General features: G+C 38.5%; 2 protein-coding genes and 1 long non-coding RNA gene across 4 annotated transcripts; 2 read left to right on the forward strand and 1 right to left on the reverse strand.

Moving 5' to 3' along the window:
- Nucleotides 1–574: 574 nt before the first annotated feature.
- Nucleotides 575–6,413, forward strand: dpm1 (dolichyl-phosphate mannosyltransferase subunit 1, catalytic). The gene is made up of 9 exons (XM_027170414.2): nt 575–740; nt 1,091–1,190; nt 1,302–1,335; nt 2,845–2,921; nt 3,063–3,088; nt 3,185–3,280; nt 3,751–3,819; nt 3,950–4,064; nt 5,825–6,413. The coding sequence occupies exons 1-9, from the start codon at nt 610–612 to the stop codon at nt 5,927–5,929; spliced, it is 753 nt and encodes a 250-aa protein (XP_027026215.1). The 5' UTR covers nt 575–609; the 3' UTR covers nt 5,930–6,413.
- A 630-nt stretch (nt 6,414–7,043) lies between these two features.
- adnpb (activity-dependent neuroprotector homeobox b) lies at nt 7,044–18,353 on the forward strand. Of its 2 annotated transcripts, none has more exons than XM_027170408.2 (4): nt 7,044–7,193; nt 10,911–11,027; nt 14,217–14,309; nt 14,425–18,353. In XM_027170408.2, the coding sequence occupies exons 2-4, from the start codon at nt 10,920–10,922 to the stop codon at nt 17,275–17,277; spliced, it is 3,054 nt and encodes a 1,017-aa protein (XP_027026209.2). In that variant the 5' UTR covers nt 7,044–7,193; nt 10,911–10,919; the 3' UTR covers nt 17,278–18,353. The 2 variants fall into 2 exon arrangements, with proteins under 2 accessions (XP_027026209.2, XP_027026210.1); XM_027170409.2 differs by lacking the exon at nt 7,044–7,193 and adding an exon at nt 7,258–7,744.
- LOC125140027 lies at nt 7,348–8,657 on the reverse strand. Its single transcript, XR_007139235.1, has 2 exons — nt 8,283–8,657; nt 7,348–7,822 (listed from the first exon to the last, which is right to left on the reverse strand). It is a non-coding gene; the product is annotated as an uncharacterized LOC125140027 (long non-coding RNA).

The raw sequence follows: 18,353 nt of genomic DNA on the forward strand, positions 1-18,353 counted from the left end.
TGACTTATAGGATTGATTTTAATCTGTATCTAAAGCATGAAATAGTGAATTGAATTATTAATAAAGCTTTTGCACTAGTGATTAGAAAAGGTTTTATAAGTCAGTAGGTGATGCTATGGGGAAAATCTGATGGTAAAACCAACTGACAATTAGGAAAAGTGTGTCTGCAAATCCTTATAAAATATAATTAAGATTTCATTTTACTAGAGTGTCCAAACCAGTTACAAACACATTTTCCCCCAAGGTTAGTGTGGAAGAACTTGAGTGGCCTCCACAAATCTGACTACAGCCCATTAAACATCTTTGGGAGAAAATGGAAGGCTAACTGAGCACTGTCTTCACTTTCCACTGCCAAACTTCACTAATGCTCTTGTAATTGCCAAATTCCCACAGCCACACTTCAAAAGTGTGTGTAAAGTAAAGTGTCTAGTGTAAAGGTTTCCCTGAATTGTGGAGAATCTTGTAGCTGCAAAGCTCCAAAATAATTTCCATAGTTTTGAAACTTGATGTCCAACAAACACACTTTCTTTCTCGGAACCAATGAATCTCAGTAGGTTACACCGGATGACTATATGTGACGGAAACATTCAGTAGTTATAGTTATCCAACATGGCGGGTCGCAAGAGCAATAAAAAGTCCCTGTCAGAGGCTGACAAATATTCAGTCCTGTTGCCGACATACAACGAACGGGAAAATTTACCCCTCATCGTGTGGCTGCTGGTGAAATATTTTGGCGAAAGGTGAACTAATTATTGCGTTTGTCGAAGCGCCTGAGCTACTTGGTTTAACCTGCTATTTTTTGGTTCAATCCCAAATTGCTCAGTAAGTGAACATATAGGGCACTACATAGGGTGTGTGTTTATATATTTCACACCCTAATAAGTGCGGATATGTAGACTTTGGGGAGCCATTTGGGATTCAGCGTATATTTAATGATGAGCTGTCACTGAGCTGTTGGTAAACAATATAAGCTAATATAAGCCGCGTAGCATAACATAAGATAAGCTGGAAAACATATTCTGTTTTGAACGTAGTGTGTGTGTTAGCTTTACAAGTCATTTTTTAGCATGAACGTGTTGTAATGTTGCAGCGGCTACAACTACGAGATTATTGTGATCGACGACGGAAGCCCTGATGGGACACTAGAGATTGCTGAGCAGCTACAGAAAATCTACGGAAAGGATAAAATTGTGAGGAAAAGTACAAATATTTCTGTAGTATCGTGTTATACACTGATATATAATTACAAGACGGTGCAAACAAATAACTTTTCCTTTCTTATTTGATTTTTTATTTTCCAGGTCCTGAGACCAAGAGAACAGAAATTAGGTTTAGGTGAGTGAACATAAAGCGCACGTGCTAATGTTGACAGATGTTGACACTAGTTCTCCATTCAACCTGTATTGGAAGTGAGAAGCTCAGAATGATGGCATTATCAACCTCCATGTATTTCAAATCAAATCAAATGTTATTTGTCACATACACATGCATACAGAGTACGACATGCAGTGAAATGCTTTTTTTTTTAATGTCTGTAAAATGAATTGAATTAAGGATAGAAATAAAACCAAAGGAGGTAGATAAAGGAAAAAGTAAAAACTATATAAAAACTATATAAAATGTGAAAAGTATATGTAAATACATAAACGCGTATGGTTTTAGTGATTATCCTTAAAGTGTCCATGTGCCGTATGGTGAGTATAAAGTGCCAATGTGCTGTGCAAGTCCAGAGTGAAAGTGTCATAGTGCAAAAATAAGGTTGTGCTGAAAAAAGTGAAGATGGAGGGAGAGGTCCAGTACTAGATCCTGGGTGTTTCCTGGTTCAAATTTTGAATGGTCTGCGGGAAGAAGCTTCTCCTCATTCTCTATGTGTTTGCTTTCAAGGAGCAGAAGCATTTCCCTGAACGCAACAAAGAAAAGAGTCCATTGTCAGGATGGCTGAGATCCTTTACAATATTCCAAAGGTCTCTGTTGGTCTAAAGAAAAGAGTTAAATTCGTACAGCATAATAACTCGGTTAAACTTAAAGAGTGCTACTTTGTTTACCATCAGCATTGTGTGTAGTCATGTGCATTAGGCATCATTTGATATTCATTTGATAAACCAGAGTAGGAGTCGAGAGGGATCTTTTCTTTGCTTTTTTCCAAGTTAGAACCTTTAGATCTGTAATGATCAACATGTAATTTCTCCCTACATCTGATAAAATCCACTGAAACTCGGCCTTAAAACCTGTAATTTAATTTATTCATTTCATTTATTTCATTTATTGTCCCTACTCCGTACTTCAAATGGGCATTGGTGGGAAATAACGTTATTACAATTTAAAAATGACAATTATCATCCTTTTGTTAGAGAATAACATAGTAAGCATTATTGTGAAGTGACGTGACATACGGCTAAGTACGGTGACCCATACTCAGAATCGTTCTCTGCATTTGACCCATCCAAAGTGCACACACACAGAGTTTTTTTATGCTGCGGCCCCCAGGGAGTTGGGGGGGGTTCGGTGCCTTGCTCAAGGGCACCTCAGTCGTGGCCGGCCCGAGACTCGAACCCACAACCTTAGGATTACGAGAAAGACTCTCTAACCATTAGGCCATGACTTGCCCCACTGAATCAACAGTGTGACTACAACATTGTAAACTGCTAAATTCTGGGGGTGGGGGGGATTAGCACCAATGAAAAAAATTAGCTCACGAATGGAAAAACACATCACACACATTTTAGTAAAAACTAAAAATATCTCGGGGCACAATTTGTTTTCATCCTATTAGTAGCACTGGATTTCAAAATCATTATGTATAAGTGTGTAAACTTTATAATGGGGTTTTAATTGCATTCTCAGGGACTGCATACATTCATGGCATTAAGCATGCTACTGGAAACTTCATCATCATTATGGATGCTGATCTGTCTCATCATGTAAGGACATTTTTTCTGCTTTTTTTCTGGCTGGTTTTCTTCTGATCTATTTGAAGTGTGCTAGTTAAAATATTTGGGTTCACTGTATTATAACAAAGATGTTTGTGTTTATTTCTGCAAATGTTTTTTTTTTTTCCCTAGCCAAAATTTATTCCACAATTTATTGAGTAAGTCTCCAGCTATGCTCAGTTTATACTTTATACTTCATTTGAACACTGTACTGTGTAGTCTGTTTTGAATACCCTTTTCTGTTCGGTGTGCAGAAAACAGAAAGAAGGTGGATATGACTTAGTGTCCGGAACGAGGTATAGAGGAGACGGAGGTGTGTACGGATGGGACCTACGCCGTAAGCTCATTAGGTGACTTGCTCCTTAATCAAACTGCCTCCTATTTGGATTTATTATTACGATTTTTCTTTAGATTTATATTTAAGCATGTTTGAGTTTAAATGAAACGAGAATATAGGATGTTCCCTGTCGTCCTGTTGTGTTACATATGCGCATCGTTTTGGAAGTTCTCTATTTGCCTGTTGTTTTGATTTATTTCAATTGTTTTGTATTGTTGAATACATAATACAAAATACATAATACAACTGAGCTGATTATCAATTTTAAATAATAAATATTATTATAATAATAAAGTTTGTCTGTATTCAGTGTGTATTTAGTATCATACTCTGCAGCTGTTGATAAATCTTTGGTTATAAGTCTTTTTGGAAAGGCTTTAAGAAGATTGCATAGAAGTGCTATGGAAGTACAATAAAAGCTGACTTATTATTTCTCTGTTTTTTTGTGCACTAAACTGTGTGCTTCCTTTTGTCTCTCTATAGCCGAGGGGCGAATTTCATCACACAGGTGCTGCTGAGACCTGGCGCGTCGGATCTGACGGGGAGCTTTAGGTATTAGGATTTTTTTTTCAAGCCATCATGCTGTTTGCTTGTGATGCGTTTACATTTGAATAACTCATGGCTCCATGAACAGCGACGACATCGTGTTTGTTGTTTTATCATGTTGCTTTTATTTTCCCAGGCTGTATAAGAAAGCTGTACTGGAGCACCTGGTGAAGCACTGTGTGTCTAAAGGCTACGTTTTCCAAATGGAGATGATCGTTCGTGCTCGACAGCTAGGCTACACCGTCGGAGAGGTCAGTTTAACTGTTGTTCACCTTTATTACTTACTGACCAAATGCCAAACCATTGCTGATATTTCAATATATAGATTACTAGAGAGAAAAGGACAACAAATAGCACTGTTCACTGATAGCAGAGAATTATGACCGCTTTATTTTATAATATCTAAGCTTTAATATGGAATAAAACACTTCAGGACATGGTGTTATAAAAAAATAATCAACCACAAGTTGAAATTTAATTGAATGAAATTTTAGTTACTGATATTTTCCAATATGAGCAAATCCCATGGTGTTTTAGTCCCCATCAATCAATTACTACATTTTATCAAGGATTACATTTTTGGTTTATTAAATAATGCCACACATGATAACTTGTTAGGCATATTTAATGTGGCTTAAGAGCATTTGGGAAACAAATTAGTTCCTGTTTTCTCTTACATTATAGTAGCTATAAGCTCTCTTTCACAAGCCAGCCAGCCAGCCAAAATTCTACATCTTGAAAACTTTCACATGTCAAAGTTTACATATTTAGCTCTGAGAGTTCTAATTTGCTTACACTGGAGACTCCTTCTATAAAATGTTAAAAACAGATCCTCAAAGAAAACGTCACCATAGAAACACTTTATTTACACTGTGTAGAGACATTACAGTGATACTTACATGTGCTTTATGAAAATCCCATTCCAAACGCAATAACCTCAACTCTTCTTGAAAGGCTTTCCACTAGATTTCTGAGCATGGCTGTGGGGATCTGTGCTCACTCAGCCACAGGAGTTCAGGGCCCATATTCATAAAAGTTCTTAGTGCAAAGTATTGCTCCTAGTGATGAAACTCTAAGAAAATTTTTAGAAATGTGGGAGTTTACCCTCAAAGAGAAGATCCTAGTAAAGATAAAAGTTATTCACTAAACTTCTTAACCTTCAAAAGAGCTCATAAGGTCCAAAAGTCTTAGGAGTAGAAAGAGGACTTTTAGAGGCTTCTTTAAGTGGTTTCTGTTTCAGAGAAGAAAATGTCTGAAAGGTGAAGAGGAAGAAGAAATGTATCGTGTACAGTATTTAATGATAGTGAGTTAATAAGGTGTTGGGCTACTGATCGGATGGTCATAGGTTCGGACCCCAGGTCCACCAAGCTGGCACTGCTGGGCCCCTGAGCAAGGCCCTTAACCCTCAGTTGCTCAGTTGTAAGTCACTCTGGATAAGGGTGTCTGCTAAATGCCATAAATGTAAATGTAAATAAGATGCTGCAGATTAGATCGTGTAGGGATTATTTTTAGGACCAATTATATTAGAGATAACATCTCAGACACATCGCAGAAATATATATATTTAGAGGCACTATGATATTACTTATTATAATAAAGCTTATTATAGACCATATTTTTTCATTGGACAACCAATCACAGTCTTCAAAAGATTGTCATACCTAACAACATGGTCATCCTCACCTCCTCTCTCAGATAAATTTTTTTTGTATTTTTCTTGCTCAGAGTTGCTCTGCGATCGGTCCTGAATCACTCTTGACCTATGATTCCTCGTTAGAAATTTTGAAGCTAAATTAGGGTCTCTCTGAGAGAATTCTTAGAATCTTTATGAATACAGGCCTAGGTGTTCAGTGGGGTTAGTGCAGTGATTTCTGTAGGTTATTTGAGGACGTTGGTAGTCTTTGTAGGACACTTCCGTACCATCTTTGGCAAACCATATTTTCTTTCTGCATTCTGGCTGTTTGTACACAATGTGCTCTTGTAAATGCAGAAATGTTCTTTTATTCTGCAGGTTCCAATCTCATTTGTGGACCGTGTTTATGGAGAGTCCAAACTGGGAGGAAATGAAATTGTCTCTTTCCTGAAAGGATTGCTCACACTTTTTGCCACAACATGACCCAATCCCTGGCACTGTGTTCGGCTGTGCGATGTGGCAAACTCCATAAAAACCCCTTCATAGCCGCACATACATTCACCTGCTGCACTCTACCTAATGGTTGTAGTTTAATTAAAGATCCCATGTTTACAAACTGTAGCTGGCCCTACAAAAGTACTATCTGAAGTGGCGTCTGATATTCTGCTTCCTGCCAAAATAGATGTTTGTGTTTATTCGTTTAGTTTACTTAGTAGGGTTAAAAGCACCAATCGCAAAATTGGTATCAGGACCAAATTGGCATGAAATATGCAAGAAATAATATCATTATTGAGATTTAAATACTTTTTTTTTTTCTTCATCCCAGTGAGCAATGCATAGGCTTTATAGAAAGATGCTGAGTCAAATGTTACAGGAGTTGTTATATTTTACACAGCATCAATATGAAAAGGTTTGAATGCTGAAATACATGATGTTGCTGATTAAATAAAAGAACTCCACAAAGCTATCCACTGTTTCTCTTTTAATGAAAAGTGCTCGTATAGCATCATGCTGCAGTGAGCAAACCGTTACACACATTAGCCCAGTTTTGTATCTGACTGACTTATTTCATTCCTGTAGTGTCGATGGAGTTTCAGGTAGAACAAGATTCCCACCTGAAGATAAATTGCTATAAGACAGCAGGAGGGTCATTTTCATTACCTAAAGAATTTCATCATATTCCTATGTACTGATGTGTCATAAGGGCTCAATTAAACATCCGTTATCCTGTCACAGTGCACCTGTGAGCGAGGTTTATCACATTCGAGCTGTTCGTTCCATTATACGGTTTAATTCTAAGAGTTTCCATAAGGCAGAAAAAAATCTTTATATTGCTCTTTGCTGCTTTACATAAAATCTTGCACCGAAGACTGTATCTCATTGTGCATTTATTAACCGTTTAAGGCAAAGTTTGTTCACATACATCATTCTTAGGATAACTTTTGGCACCCCTGAAGTATTTATTGGTCTTGATACCCCAGCCCTTCACGTGTAAAAGTAGTCCCGGCAACAGCACAGCGCCACCACCTGAACTGAGTGCTGAGGCACTGTATACATCCGACTCTCCGCGGGGGTAAATACCCAATGCAGAATTGACGCATCGGACTTTGTCCAATCACGTTTTAGCAAATGGCGCCCCCTATGGATATTTTGCGTGTTATTGCAGACGGGGGGTTGTTTATTTCAGTATCACTGGGAAAAATACCCGGCGCGAAGACACCCGGTTTTTGAAGTCTGTGAATTCCAGGTAAGCTAAAGAGGGCACTCGTGAACAGGTAAAAGTGATCATTAACATCACTGATCGCGCTTCGGGTCTCTGTCGCCATCGTGATTGTTTTTTTTCTCCCCCCCTTCTATCATAATCAAACACATATGTCACTTCCGCCCTCTTTCACACGCCATTTTGAACGGAACATGTTAAGGATAGGGATGCATTGTTAAAGGAGTGTGTTAATTGTTCTTAATGATTACTATCATGTAGATGTGAGATAGATGGTCGTGATAGCAGTTCGTTTATTTCAAGTCTTCCGTGGCCGCTTCAGTAGGCTTTCTAGATGAGTTGCAGTAAATCCCCGCCAGCCGAACAAGCAGAGGCAGACAGCTCCGGGGTCGGATAGTGGCAGGAGTCGAGCTCCCTCTTTCGGTGTGGTGAGTCCGCCTCGGCATCGCTTAGTCCGTGGAACCGGCTGCAGGCTGCAGGAGGAGGGACAACACGGGGAAAGCGCTGCTTGTGCTTTGTCTCTCAGCGATTGTGCTGTGTGAGGCGGCTACCTCAGCGGGAAGCCCAGTTCGAGCCAGGTAAAAGTGTGTGCTGTCAAAGTCAGGAGCCAGATACTTACCTAACTGCCGTGTGCGTCTATCCAGCTTCTCGGGGAACTAATAAAAAGAAATTCATCAAGAAAAATTCGTCCAACATAGCGACGAGGATGCTAGCTAGCTACAATTACAGTAGTTACTAGCTTGCTAGCTAGCTAGCTAGCATTCGACAAGAATTCTGTGAGTCTCTTTGGCTCGGATAGGATGGTTTAAAAACGACAGAAAGGAAGCGTGGGAATAAATAGCTCGTTGATGAATGAATAAATAGCTCGACAGGGTAATACTGTACATTTTTTAGACGTTTAGCTAGCAGGCTTTTTAACTAGCCGGTGAGAGATGGTCATCCATACAACAAGCACAAGGAGGAAGGCTCGAGAAATATGAGCTAACGGAGCTAACGAGTTGTTTCATGGTCAGTTTTGTCACTGTTTTGTCACTAGTGTTAACAAAAGAAACGACAAAACATAACATCCCTAGTGTACAATTAATGCTAAGTAGTGACAAGTGTTTATTTAGTCACCTGCTGTTATCTTTGCTCGTCCAAGGCACTTCAGATGTACTACTATTTTATAACTTTGTTAAATACTGTACTGTGGAAACTGGACGCCTCGTTTACTTTCACCTTTCAGGCCACTTGGATGAACGCTTGATTTAAAACAATACATTGGTGTTCTCCTGTATCTCAGCTCTTTTGGAGATGTATCATGAACGTCAACAATCTGGAGCATTTGACCATAGATGAGTCTTCATGCTCCATAGATAATTGGTATATGTTTATTTGCCCAAGTTTGATCAGGTTGCATTGCCTGAATTATGATGACCAAAAATTTAGTGGGAAACAAATACCCCAAAATATTTTGTACACATAGCTACATTTGGTTTGAGTTGATGCACATGTTCTCTCTCTCTCTCTCTCTCTCTTTTTTTTTTTAACTTTGATTTACCTGAAATACAGCTTTAGAAGAAAATATGGAGATTTTCCAGTACTGTATGTGAGAAATATGTATAAAGGTTTAAGTATCTGCATCACCATGGTGGACTAAGTTAATGGGTATTTGCATCTATATATTTGTGTGTGTGTGTATATATGTGTGTGTGTGTGTATATATATATGTGTATATATATATATATATATATAGTATGTATGTTTTTTTTTCTTCTTCTTTCCTAACCCAGGTCACCTATTTTTCTCAGATAACATTATTTCAGATCACCTGCACTAAGATGGCCCAGCTGAAAATAACCCCCACCCAAAATCCACTGCAGACATTTGCACCATGTCTCAGCCACTACCTCAATAGGAGGCGCCATTCTGTGATTGCGCTTCAGGAGGCAGCACAAAAAGAGAGCGGAAAAGGGGCAGGCAGAGTGGGGAGAGGCTTATATAACAGGCAGGGCAGAGCTGTTCTCTAGCGCCATCTACTTTGGATGAGGAAACGGATAGAGTTTAGAAGAAGCCTTTTTTTCCCTCCGTGACATAGAGTTAGGCTTGAAATCAGTTCTGTGACACTAAAGTGATGGTCATTGGAGCATCCGGTGCTGTCAGTGCGTTTCAGCCAAAGGATTACTTTAGTGCATTAAAACCGGTCTATGTATATCTTTACTCTCACTGTAGAAACTGCTTTAGACTACTTGGTGTTTCTGGTGAAAGACTAGGCAGGTGTATGTATGACACACATTAAGTACAGTAGAGTCCGTTTCAAGGGAAGCATGAAATGGAACCAGACCTTGGTTCTCTGTTGTTTATGTTGGTGGAGTTTATGAGGTGGAGGTGAAATCAGCTCTCTACTGTTTCAACTACAAACTAGTTTTAGAGCTTGTATAGTTATTTTTCTTAACAGGTTATGAAAGTCGGTTGTTCAGAGCTAAATGTTGACATCATCTACTGTTATGTGTTGTTTTTTTTTTTCTTGTCACCTACAGGTAACTAAGCTGGAACCTGTATGTGGTCACAATGTTAACTGAAAAAATCATGTTTTGTTGTGGTACACATTGCCCTGATATTAAAAAGCGTGACAAAAAACATGGAAGTATTGATACAGACAGGGAAGACGGATTATAGGGGGGAAAAAAACAATATGAGCTGCCAAAAAAGGGTTTAGAGCACCATGTCATAAATTGTACAATTGTCTGGAATTGCACTAGACCCTTATTCTCTCAAGTGGTGTTTTGATGTGTACGGTGTAACAAAATCTGCTATAGATGTCATAACTTCCATAACTGAGATCTGCTTACTGTGAAGGTCATAGCATGTGGTTTTATATAATTTTCATACTTGTTTAATTTTCATATTAAAGTATTCGCTGAGCCCTCATGTCCTGTGGACAGGACAAGGTCATCCTGGACAAGACCAGTCCTAGGATATCGGAATGAAAATGTTTCATTAGGGATTTAGTAGGAGACGGAGACCTAGTGAAGTTTCAGATTAGATTGAGTGGCGCATAGATTGTTTACACATCATATGGAGACTTGAAAATACTTAATGTTACTTGGTACTATGATGCACTCAATGTCCCCTTTTCTGTGTTCATGTATGCCCAACCTCAATTTTCTCTTATTAAGAATAAAACACAATGATTATTTAGTCATCAGAACATACTGAATAATTTATTGCAGACCTGAGTTGTTGTTTTTTTTCCTCCCGGCTGTTCGGAGTTGTAAAAAATGTGTATGTATTTGAGCCTGAGGTTCTTATGAATCTTATGAATATCCAAACAAGGTTAGAGGTTTTCACAAAGAAAAAGGTCATCTGAAAACGGTTGAAAAAACGTTGCATTTATTAGAGAAAGTTTAATTTGCAAATATTCTTCACTTTTTTTTTTTTTTCATATCTCAAGAATTGCACTCCCAAGTTCTTGTATAAATTGAAGGATTTAGTGCACTACATTCTTGCCTGAGTATGAATATAAAGAAATACATTTTGAGAGAACCTGTTGTTGAAGCTTGGTACTTACATGTAAAGTCATCATAGTCCTAGACGTACAAAGACAAACCTATTCATGGTTTTGTAAAAACATTACTTAGAAACCTAAGGGTGATGCTATAGAGCAAAGTACAAAACTATTACAATATTCTGAAGTTCAAGCTTGCAAAATGTCAGAATTTTAAACCTGTATTTTAATGTTTTTCTCTTTTTTTAATTCTGTAGGTGGGCAGCATGTTCCAGCTCCCAGTTAACAACCTTGGCAGTTTGCGAAAAGCCAGGAAAAATGTAAAGAAAGTACTAGGGGATATTGGGTTAGAATTCTGCAAGGATCATGTTGATGTAAGTATTGTCACCATCAAACAACTTGTTGTCCCTCACTAATGAATTAATGACTATCAATTTCTGTGCATGTAGCTTGCTCCAGTGGTGTAAAACTTGTAATACGTTAAATTAAGCAAGCAGAAAATCGCAGCTAGTGCTGTCTTCTGAGCGTGTTCTATTGCCCATGGAGGTGGTTGGCTGTATTCAGTTGTATAGTGGGGAGCATTTAGCTTCCAGTTTGTTAGCTGTTGGACAAGCACCTGGCTGGTGGGTAGCTTGTAAGTCGGTCCAGAAAATATATCTTTCGAAAAAAAATTAATTCAGAAGCACATAATATTAGCAAATCTAGAAAAACTCATTGAAAATTCTGCCTGTATTTATCATTTTTTTTTACAAATCTGCTTTCAGGGCTGAGCTTTATAACAATTATATCCCACAGGTAATATTTAAAAGGGCTGTAATCAAACTATTATTTATTTATCTATTTATATATAGATTAAATAGGCTTTTCTTGGTTCATAGGCCTTTTGGAGTTTTTTTTTAAGCTTATAGCATGCAAAATTACCTAAAAACAGATTAAAGAAGCTGCAGCATCTTCCAAGTACATTAAAAGATTATGTAAAATAAAGTGGTAAGCTTTTCAAGTTTGTCTTATTAATGGAGTGAAATGGACCCTTACAAGGCTTGGAAATGCAATGGTGCGTGCTGAACCCCTGTAATTGTTGATAAGAGATTATTAGATGCATCCTCTCTGAGTTATTTGCTATTAATGACAATAGAATTGATTTTAGATCTCTGAAGTGGTACATAACTAATAGATGGTTCAGGTTTCAGTCATAACAAAGTGTATTTTAATTTTTTGTGAGACAGAACGAGTTTACTCAGTTTTGCCTTCATTGTTTACTCTAAATCAACAAATTTGTAAGGCTGTTACACTTCATGTTGCGTTCTCGTCGCTTCATCACACTCGCTTTTTCTATTTTAGTTGTAGTGACTTGTTTATATAGTTGCGTATCTTTCTAATATTAAGAGTGTAATGCAAAATTAATAGATTAGGTTCTTTAGGTGTTGTGTTGATCATATTAGTCATGAGCATCACAGGTTTATGCTTGTGTATGTAGTTTAATATTCATTCTCCAGTTATTGTTGTGACTGAATTGGTTAAAGTCCTGGGGAACTAAGTAAGTTGTCCTTGTTAAAAAAATAATGACAGTTGTTATAGCTCAGCATGTAATCATATCTCGTCATATAATAATGAACTCCATATGAACCTCAACGTCAAGGATGAAGAGTGATAAGATAAATGCTTAATGTAATCTTAAATAAGTATACATCAATCAGTATGTCAAATAATAAATGCATAAATGTTTTATTTAATGCTCCTGTCAATGTGTTTTCATAATATTTCTAACATTTAGCTTTTCGTCTTGATAGGTAGCTTCAATTTAAATAATTTCTAGACACATTTGTGGTTGTTGATTATTTTGTGCATAAGCATGAGTGAAATCAAATCTAGCAGCATGAATATGATTAAAGTAATGAAAATTAGCTGTGCTGTTATTGAGAGAATTATGATGGCTATACTATACTTTATTATAAAAAGGTAGGCAGGTATATTTTTGTCCAGTCAGTTTGAGTTTATTGTTCTAATACTTTTTACTTACACATCGAAAAGCCAGCACTAGAGTTTCTGACCTTATTTTTACTTTCTGCGGGTGCTGCGCTGCTAGAAATACACCAACACACCATGCAACGTTCATGACTCACGTGTAAAAACAAAAGTATTGTGGAGGCTCTGCTCTGTCATTCCTACACATTTATTTAACCCCAACACTGTTAGAGTTATTTACATTGCCAGGGAGACACTGATGTGGTCTGACACTCCCACAATGTTCATTTTGCTTCTAAAATCGCTAAAGTGGTCTTTATTCATATCCTTAAGTTTCATTAAAGAAAACAATTGAAACCACGTTGCAAGAGATTATAATACTTATCAAACATTTAGTTATTTTATAATTTAGTTATTTAATGGCATATATTTGATGCATTGAATTATGGATACAGTTGGACAGCAAGCCTCTTGCTTTGTGATTGGATTGTACAAATGTTCTGTGTAGAGTGGTTGCCAGCCTTGAATAAATCTTATGCAGGCATGATAATTGTGAAAACAACCACTCCAGTAATAACTATAATCATGTTAAATTGTACTGCAAGGTAGCTAAACTACATATTTCCGTTCTGTAGTCCATTTAAAGGTTTTATAAAAAAAAAAAAAAAAAACACTTGCTCTTGCAGCTAAAATATTGATATTTTCTGTAAAAGTAAGTAGTCTGATGATAGATTCTGTCACGTGTCTTGGTAAACTTCCTTGTCGGTTTGATTAAAGACATTCTCATCTTTCATAATAAAAAAAGATGCTAACACTATGTTCACACTAGCATGTGACAAGTTGCTTGTGTTATTTATAATTTTGTCTTATTAGCAACTACTGCTATTGTCTCTTGTGGGTGTGCACTGTCCAGTATTTAATTCTGGTGATAAACTGCAAAAGAGGCATATTTACTATGTATAATTCTACATAGTGTGAAAATGATTAGTTTGATTTACATATTACATGTATTTTAGTGTACTATGTACATACACCAAGGAATCATTTGAGGCAGTCATATTGATTTGTCACTTTATGGTGTAATTCCTAACTTTCATAGAATTTAGTAAGTCTTGGGTCTTAGAGCAAGTTTTCATCGAAGATTTACCTGTATTTGGTTTCATATATTTTACCCTTAACCCTGACCAATGTTTTATTGTGGGATTATGTTCTCACAGTGATGACCAGTATCTGCATTTTGGCAAGACATAATGCTTTGTGCTAAGACCAAAAAGGTACATTTTTGGTCTTGTCAGGTCAGACTGTGTTGGAGTGCAATGAAAAATACAAGCCGCCATTATTAATTATCAAGCTTCTATAGCCATTAGTCTCTTATAACTATTTACTTGAATTGAATGAATATAAACCTTATAATAAAAATACATAAATAACAACAGTAGCTTACAAATAATATCAACTTGTTAAATGTTAATTGAATCCCTGAAGACAGAACTATAGTATTTTGTGTGTTGGATTGATATAAGACAGACTCTTGACACAGTGAACCTAAAGAGAAACTTTGTGTGTGGTGATTTATTAAATTCTCGATTCTACTGTAGGACTATAAAGACTTCGTGCCCAATGATTTCTACGTCAAGAACACCACATGGGACGATGTGTGTGTGTGGGATCCTTCTCTTACAAAAACACAAGTGAGTATAGTTACGTTGTGCTACAGAATGGAAAAGCAGTAGCAGCTACATACATTATTAAATTTTGTCAACTGGTCTGTTTTCATTAAAATTCTGTTTGTTTTTCTGTTTTCAGGACTACCGGTCAAAGCCATTCTGTTGTTCAGACTGCCCGTTTTCTTCTAAGTTTTTTTCTGCTTATAAGAGCCACTTTCGTAATGTCCATAGTGAGGATTTTGAGAATCGTATCCTTCTTAACTGCCCTTATTGCACTTACAATGGAAACAAGAAGACTCTGGAAACGCACATCAGACTCTTTCACATACCCAACAATGCAATGCGCCAGAGGACTGGAGGCCTCCAAGGGGCAGTAGCTGGCCTGAAGGATGGTAATCGCCTGGACAAGCCTCGAGACAGTGTAGAGCAGGCTGTGTACTACTGTAAGAAATGCACTTATAGGGACCCACTATACAATGTGGTGCGCAAGCACATTTACCGGGAACACTTCCAACACGTTGCTGCTCCATATTTAGCCAAACCCGGTGAGAAGACAGCAACTCCTAATGGCTCAACAGCTGGTCCTGATTCAGGCAAAGGTAGCATTACCGATTCTAATAGCCCTGCAGGTGCTAGTAACAGTAACAGCTCAGCCATCCACTGTAAGCGCTGTCTTTTTGTGCCCCGTACTTACGAGGCACTGGTGCAGCATGTTATTGAGGACCACGAACGCATTGGTTACCAGGTTACTGCCATGATTGGCCATACAAATGTTGTAGTACCTCGTGCCAAGCCTGTTATAATGGTGGCACCTAAATCCCAAGCAGACAAAAATGTCCCCATCGCTGCACCAAAGGGATCTCTGGTGAATTCTGGGCTGCGGCCATTGTCTACACAGCAATTGGGTCGTCTTGTCGTTCCTAAAGGAGGTTTGAACTCCGCTCGGCTCTTATCAGGTGTTAATTTGAAGTCGGGTACGTTTGGCTTGAAATCTAGCACTACTCAGGCAGTGTCCATAGAAGGACAGCAAGTACGCATTGCTTTGCCAGGCAGTGCACTCTCAGTGCCCCAGCAGTCCCAAACATCCAGACCTCAACTTTCCACTAACAGTCTGCGTGGCCCAATTTCAGCATCAACATCTGCTTCTGTTCTAAAGATTCCTCCACTGACTTCGCGAATTCAGGCAGCTGCTGCTAACGTGACATCTGCCACTCCTAGGAAAGGCGTCTCTGTCCTGGGCACATCTTACACTCAGAAATGGAAGATCTGCACAATCTGCAATGAGCTTTTTCCAGAAAATGTGTATAGTTCTCATTTTGAGAAAGAACACAAAGCTGAAAAGGTGCCAGCAGTGGCCAATTACATCATGAAGATACACAACTTCACCAGTAAATGCTTATATTGCAACCGCTACCTGCCTAGTGACACGCTACTCAACCATATGCTTATCCATGGTTTATCATGTCCACACTGCAGGGCTACTTTCAATGATGTTGAGAAGATGGTAGTACACATGCGAGGGTCACATCCCAATGAGTCTGTAGGGGCACGCACTGATTCCCCACTGACTTTTGATCTTACCCTTCAACAGGGAAACCCCAAGAATGTCCAGCTGATTGTCACCACTTACAATATGCGGGATGCTCCTGAAGAATCTGTGGCATTCCATGCCCAAAACAAATCCTCACCCACTACACAGGGAAATAAGCCTCAGAATCCACGCTTCCCAAAGATTCCTGCTGAGACCCCAGATGCAACAGTTGTTAAGAGTGGACCACAGACAGCTGTTCCCTATAAGAGAGATGTGGGCAAGACCCTTTGTCCACTCTGCTTCTCCATTCTGAAGGGTCCTATCTCTGATTCCCTTGCACACCACTTGAGGGAGCGACATCAGGTGATACAGACAGTGCATCCAGTGGAGAAAAAGCTAACCTATAAGTGCATACATTGCCTTGGTGTCTACACCAGTAACATGACAGCTTCTACGATCACTTTGCATCTAGTTCACTGTCGGGGCGTGGGTAAAACCCAGAACGGCCAGGACAGCAGGTCTTCTGCAACTTCTAGGCTCGTCAAGGCTCAGGGAGCTTCCTTAAAACGGGCTGGCTTTCAAATCGATGGCGAAATTGACCCAAAGAAACGCAAAGTAGGACCAGAAGACTATACTCAGTCAGGCCCACTTGCCTTAATTGAGCAAAAAGAGGAGCCTGTCGTATTGGCTTTAAACCCAAAGGGCCATGAAAATGAGTCCTATGAGGCTCGCAAAGCTTTTCTCACCCAGTATTTTAACAGCCAGCCCTACCCCACTCGCCGAGAAGTAGACAAGCTAGCATCCAGTCTATGGCTCTGGAAATCGGATGTTTCAAGCCATTTTGCAAATCGAAGAAGGAAATGTGTCCGTGACTGTGAAAAACAGAATGTTAGTGTTTTGCTTGGATTCAAAATGCACCATGTTATGCAGTTACAGCATGTAGTGGACTTCGACACTGAGTGTTACTTTAAATCTAACGAAAAGGAGCAAAAAAGTCGGACATCTAGGGATTTCACAGGCAGATCTGCTTGTGCAATTAGACGACTTAAACAAGCTATTTCTAATGGTGATGTCCAGCAGCATGGGGTGCCAGCTAGACCTACTGCCAGTGCCTCACCACACTCTAACGGTCAAAAGGTCACCCGAGGGTACAGTTGCAATGAGTCAGACAAGACACTTTTAAAACCTGCGGGATTTATAAATTCAGAGCCGATTTCTGTGGACTCTGACAGTGATGATGAGGGCGATCTCAAGGAAACACAACAAATGGACACCGAGTTGAGCAACGAGATAGCCTGTGTGGTAAAAAGTGAAGAGAGTGCAAGTGACTCTTACCCAGAGGATTCTCTCAATGGTGAAAACGGTTATGGGTCATTAGACCAACTGCAAAACCAAGGAAGTCCCAAAGAAGAGGGTCAGTCTGGACAATCAGGTACCTGCCTTGACAAGCAACAGGTCTGATATTTAAATACAGTTCACATGCTTCATTTCCCAGAATTCAACAGTGCTGCCTCACTTGAACTTGTGGACCACGCTAACGGGCAACGAGATGGGATACTTTCGTAAACTTTCTGAAGCCATTTTAAAGGCAAAAAGTCAGACTTTTCATAATGTAGAGATGAGTGTTAAATTAGTTTACTGAAATGGAGGCAAGAAGGAGCTTTTCCTCAGGCTAGGGAAAGCTAATACTTAAGATGCCCCAATCAGTAAATGTTTTGCCTTTTATTTTTTCTATTTTTGTTTTTGTTTTTTTGTTTTTTGTTTTGGTTTTCTTTTTGGGTGGGTGGGGGGTTTAAGTTTCACAAAATACTTAATGTATGTCTAGCCACTGTTATGTGGCTGAATGAGTGGTTATTAGAATTACAGGTATTCCTGAATTTCATGTAATCATATAGGTAGTGTATATTTGTACAGTCTTTTAGTTATGTCTGCGATGACGTTGCAGTATGTGTGCTCAGATTTGCTGATAATTTTGTGCTCACTCTAGATGGTCATATGTTATACATTTGTTCACTTAATGGATGTGGCTTTTGGTGGCTGTTCAACATGGTTATTTTTAAACAAACTATAGCAGTTTGCTAAGTAATATATCTATATATCAAAAGCAAATAAAATAACCTTTCTTTTTATCTTTTCTGTTTATAACTGAGGTATTCCTTTTTTGGTGTTGCCATGACATACCCTTTAGTCAACTGTAAAAGCAGTTTGCCCGGATACAATTACTTTCCAGAGGTCAGAGCAAAGGGCAGTTTGAGTGACCTCCATTAAGTTGTGCATTGTTTTAATTGTGCCGAAATTCAGCCTTTGCAGAGCAGTGCTTGTATTCTCACATCACCATCAGTAGTTAAATGCTTTTGATTGCTTTCATGAATGGACTCTGGATTCTGCCATTGGTGCACAAAGAGCCTTCACCATCTACTGACTTTGTCTGTATGTTTTAGTTTGTGACCTGCAGTTTATGTTTGTATGTTTTGTTTTGGTTTGTTTATTTCACTTAAAGCATTTCTGAATAATAAAGTGCTGTATTGTGCTTCTAA

Source organism: Tachysurus fulvidraco, chromosome 23 (assembly GCF_022655615.1).
Source record: "Tachysurus fulvidraco isolate hzauxx_2018 chromosome 23, HZAU_PFXX_2.0, whole genome shotgun sequence".
Lineage (NCBI taxonomy): Eukaryota > Metazoa > Chordata > Actinopteri > Siluriformes > Bagridae > Tachysurus > Tachysurus fulvidraco.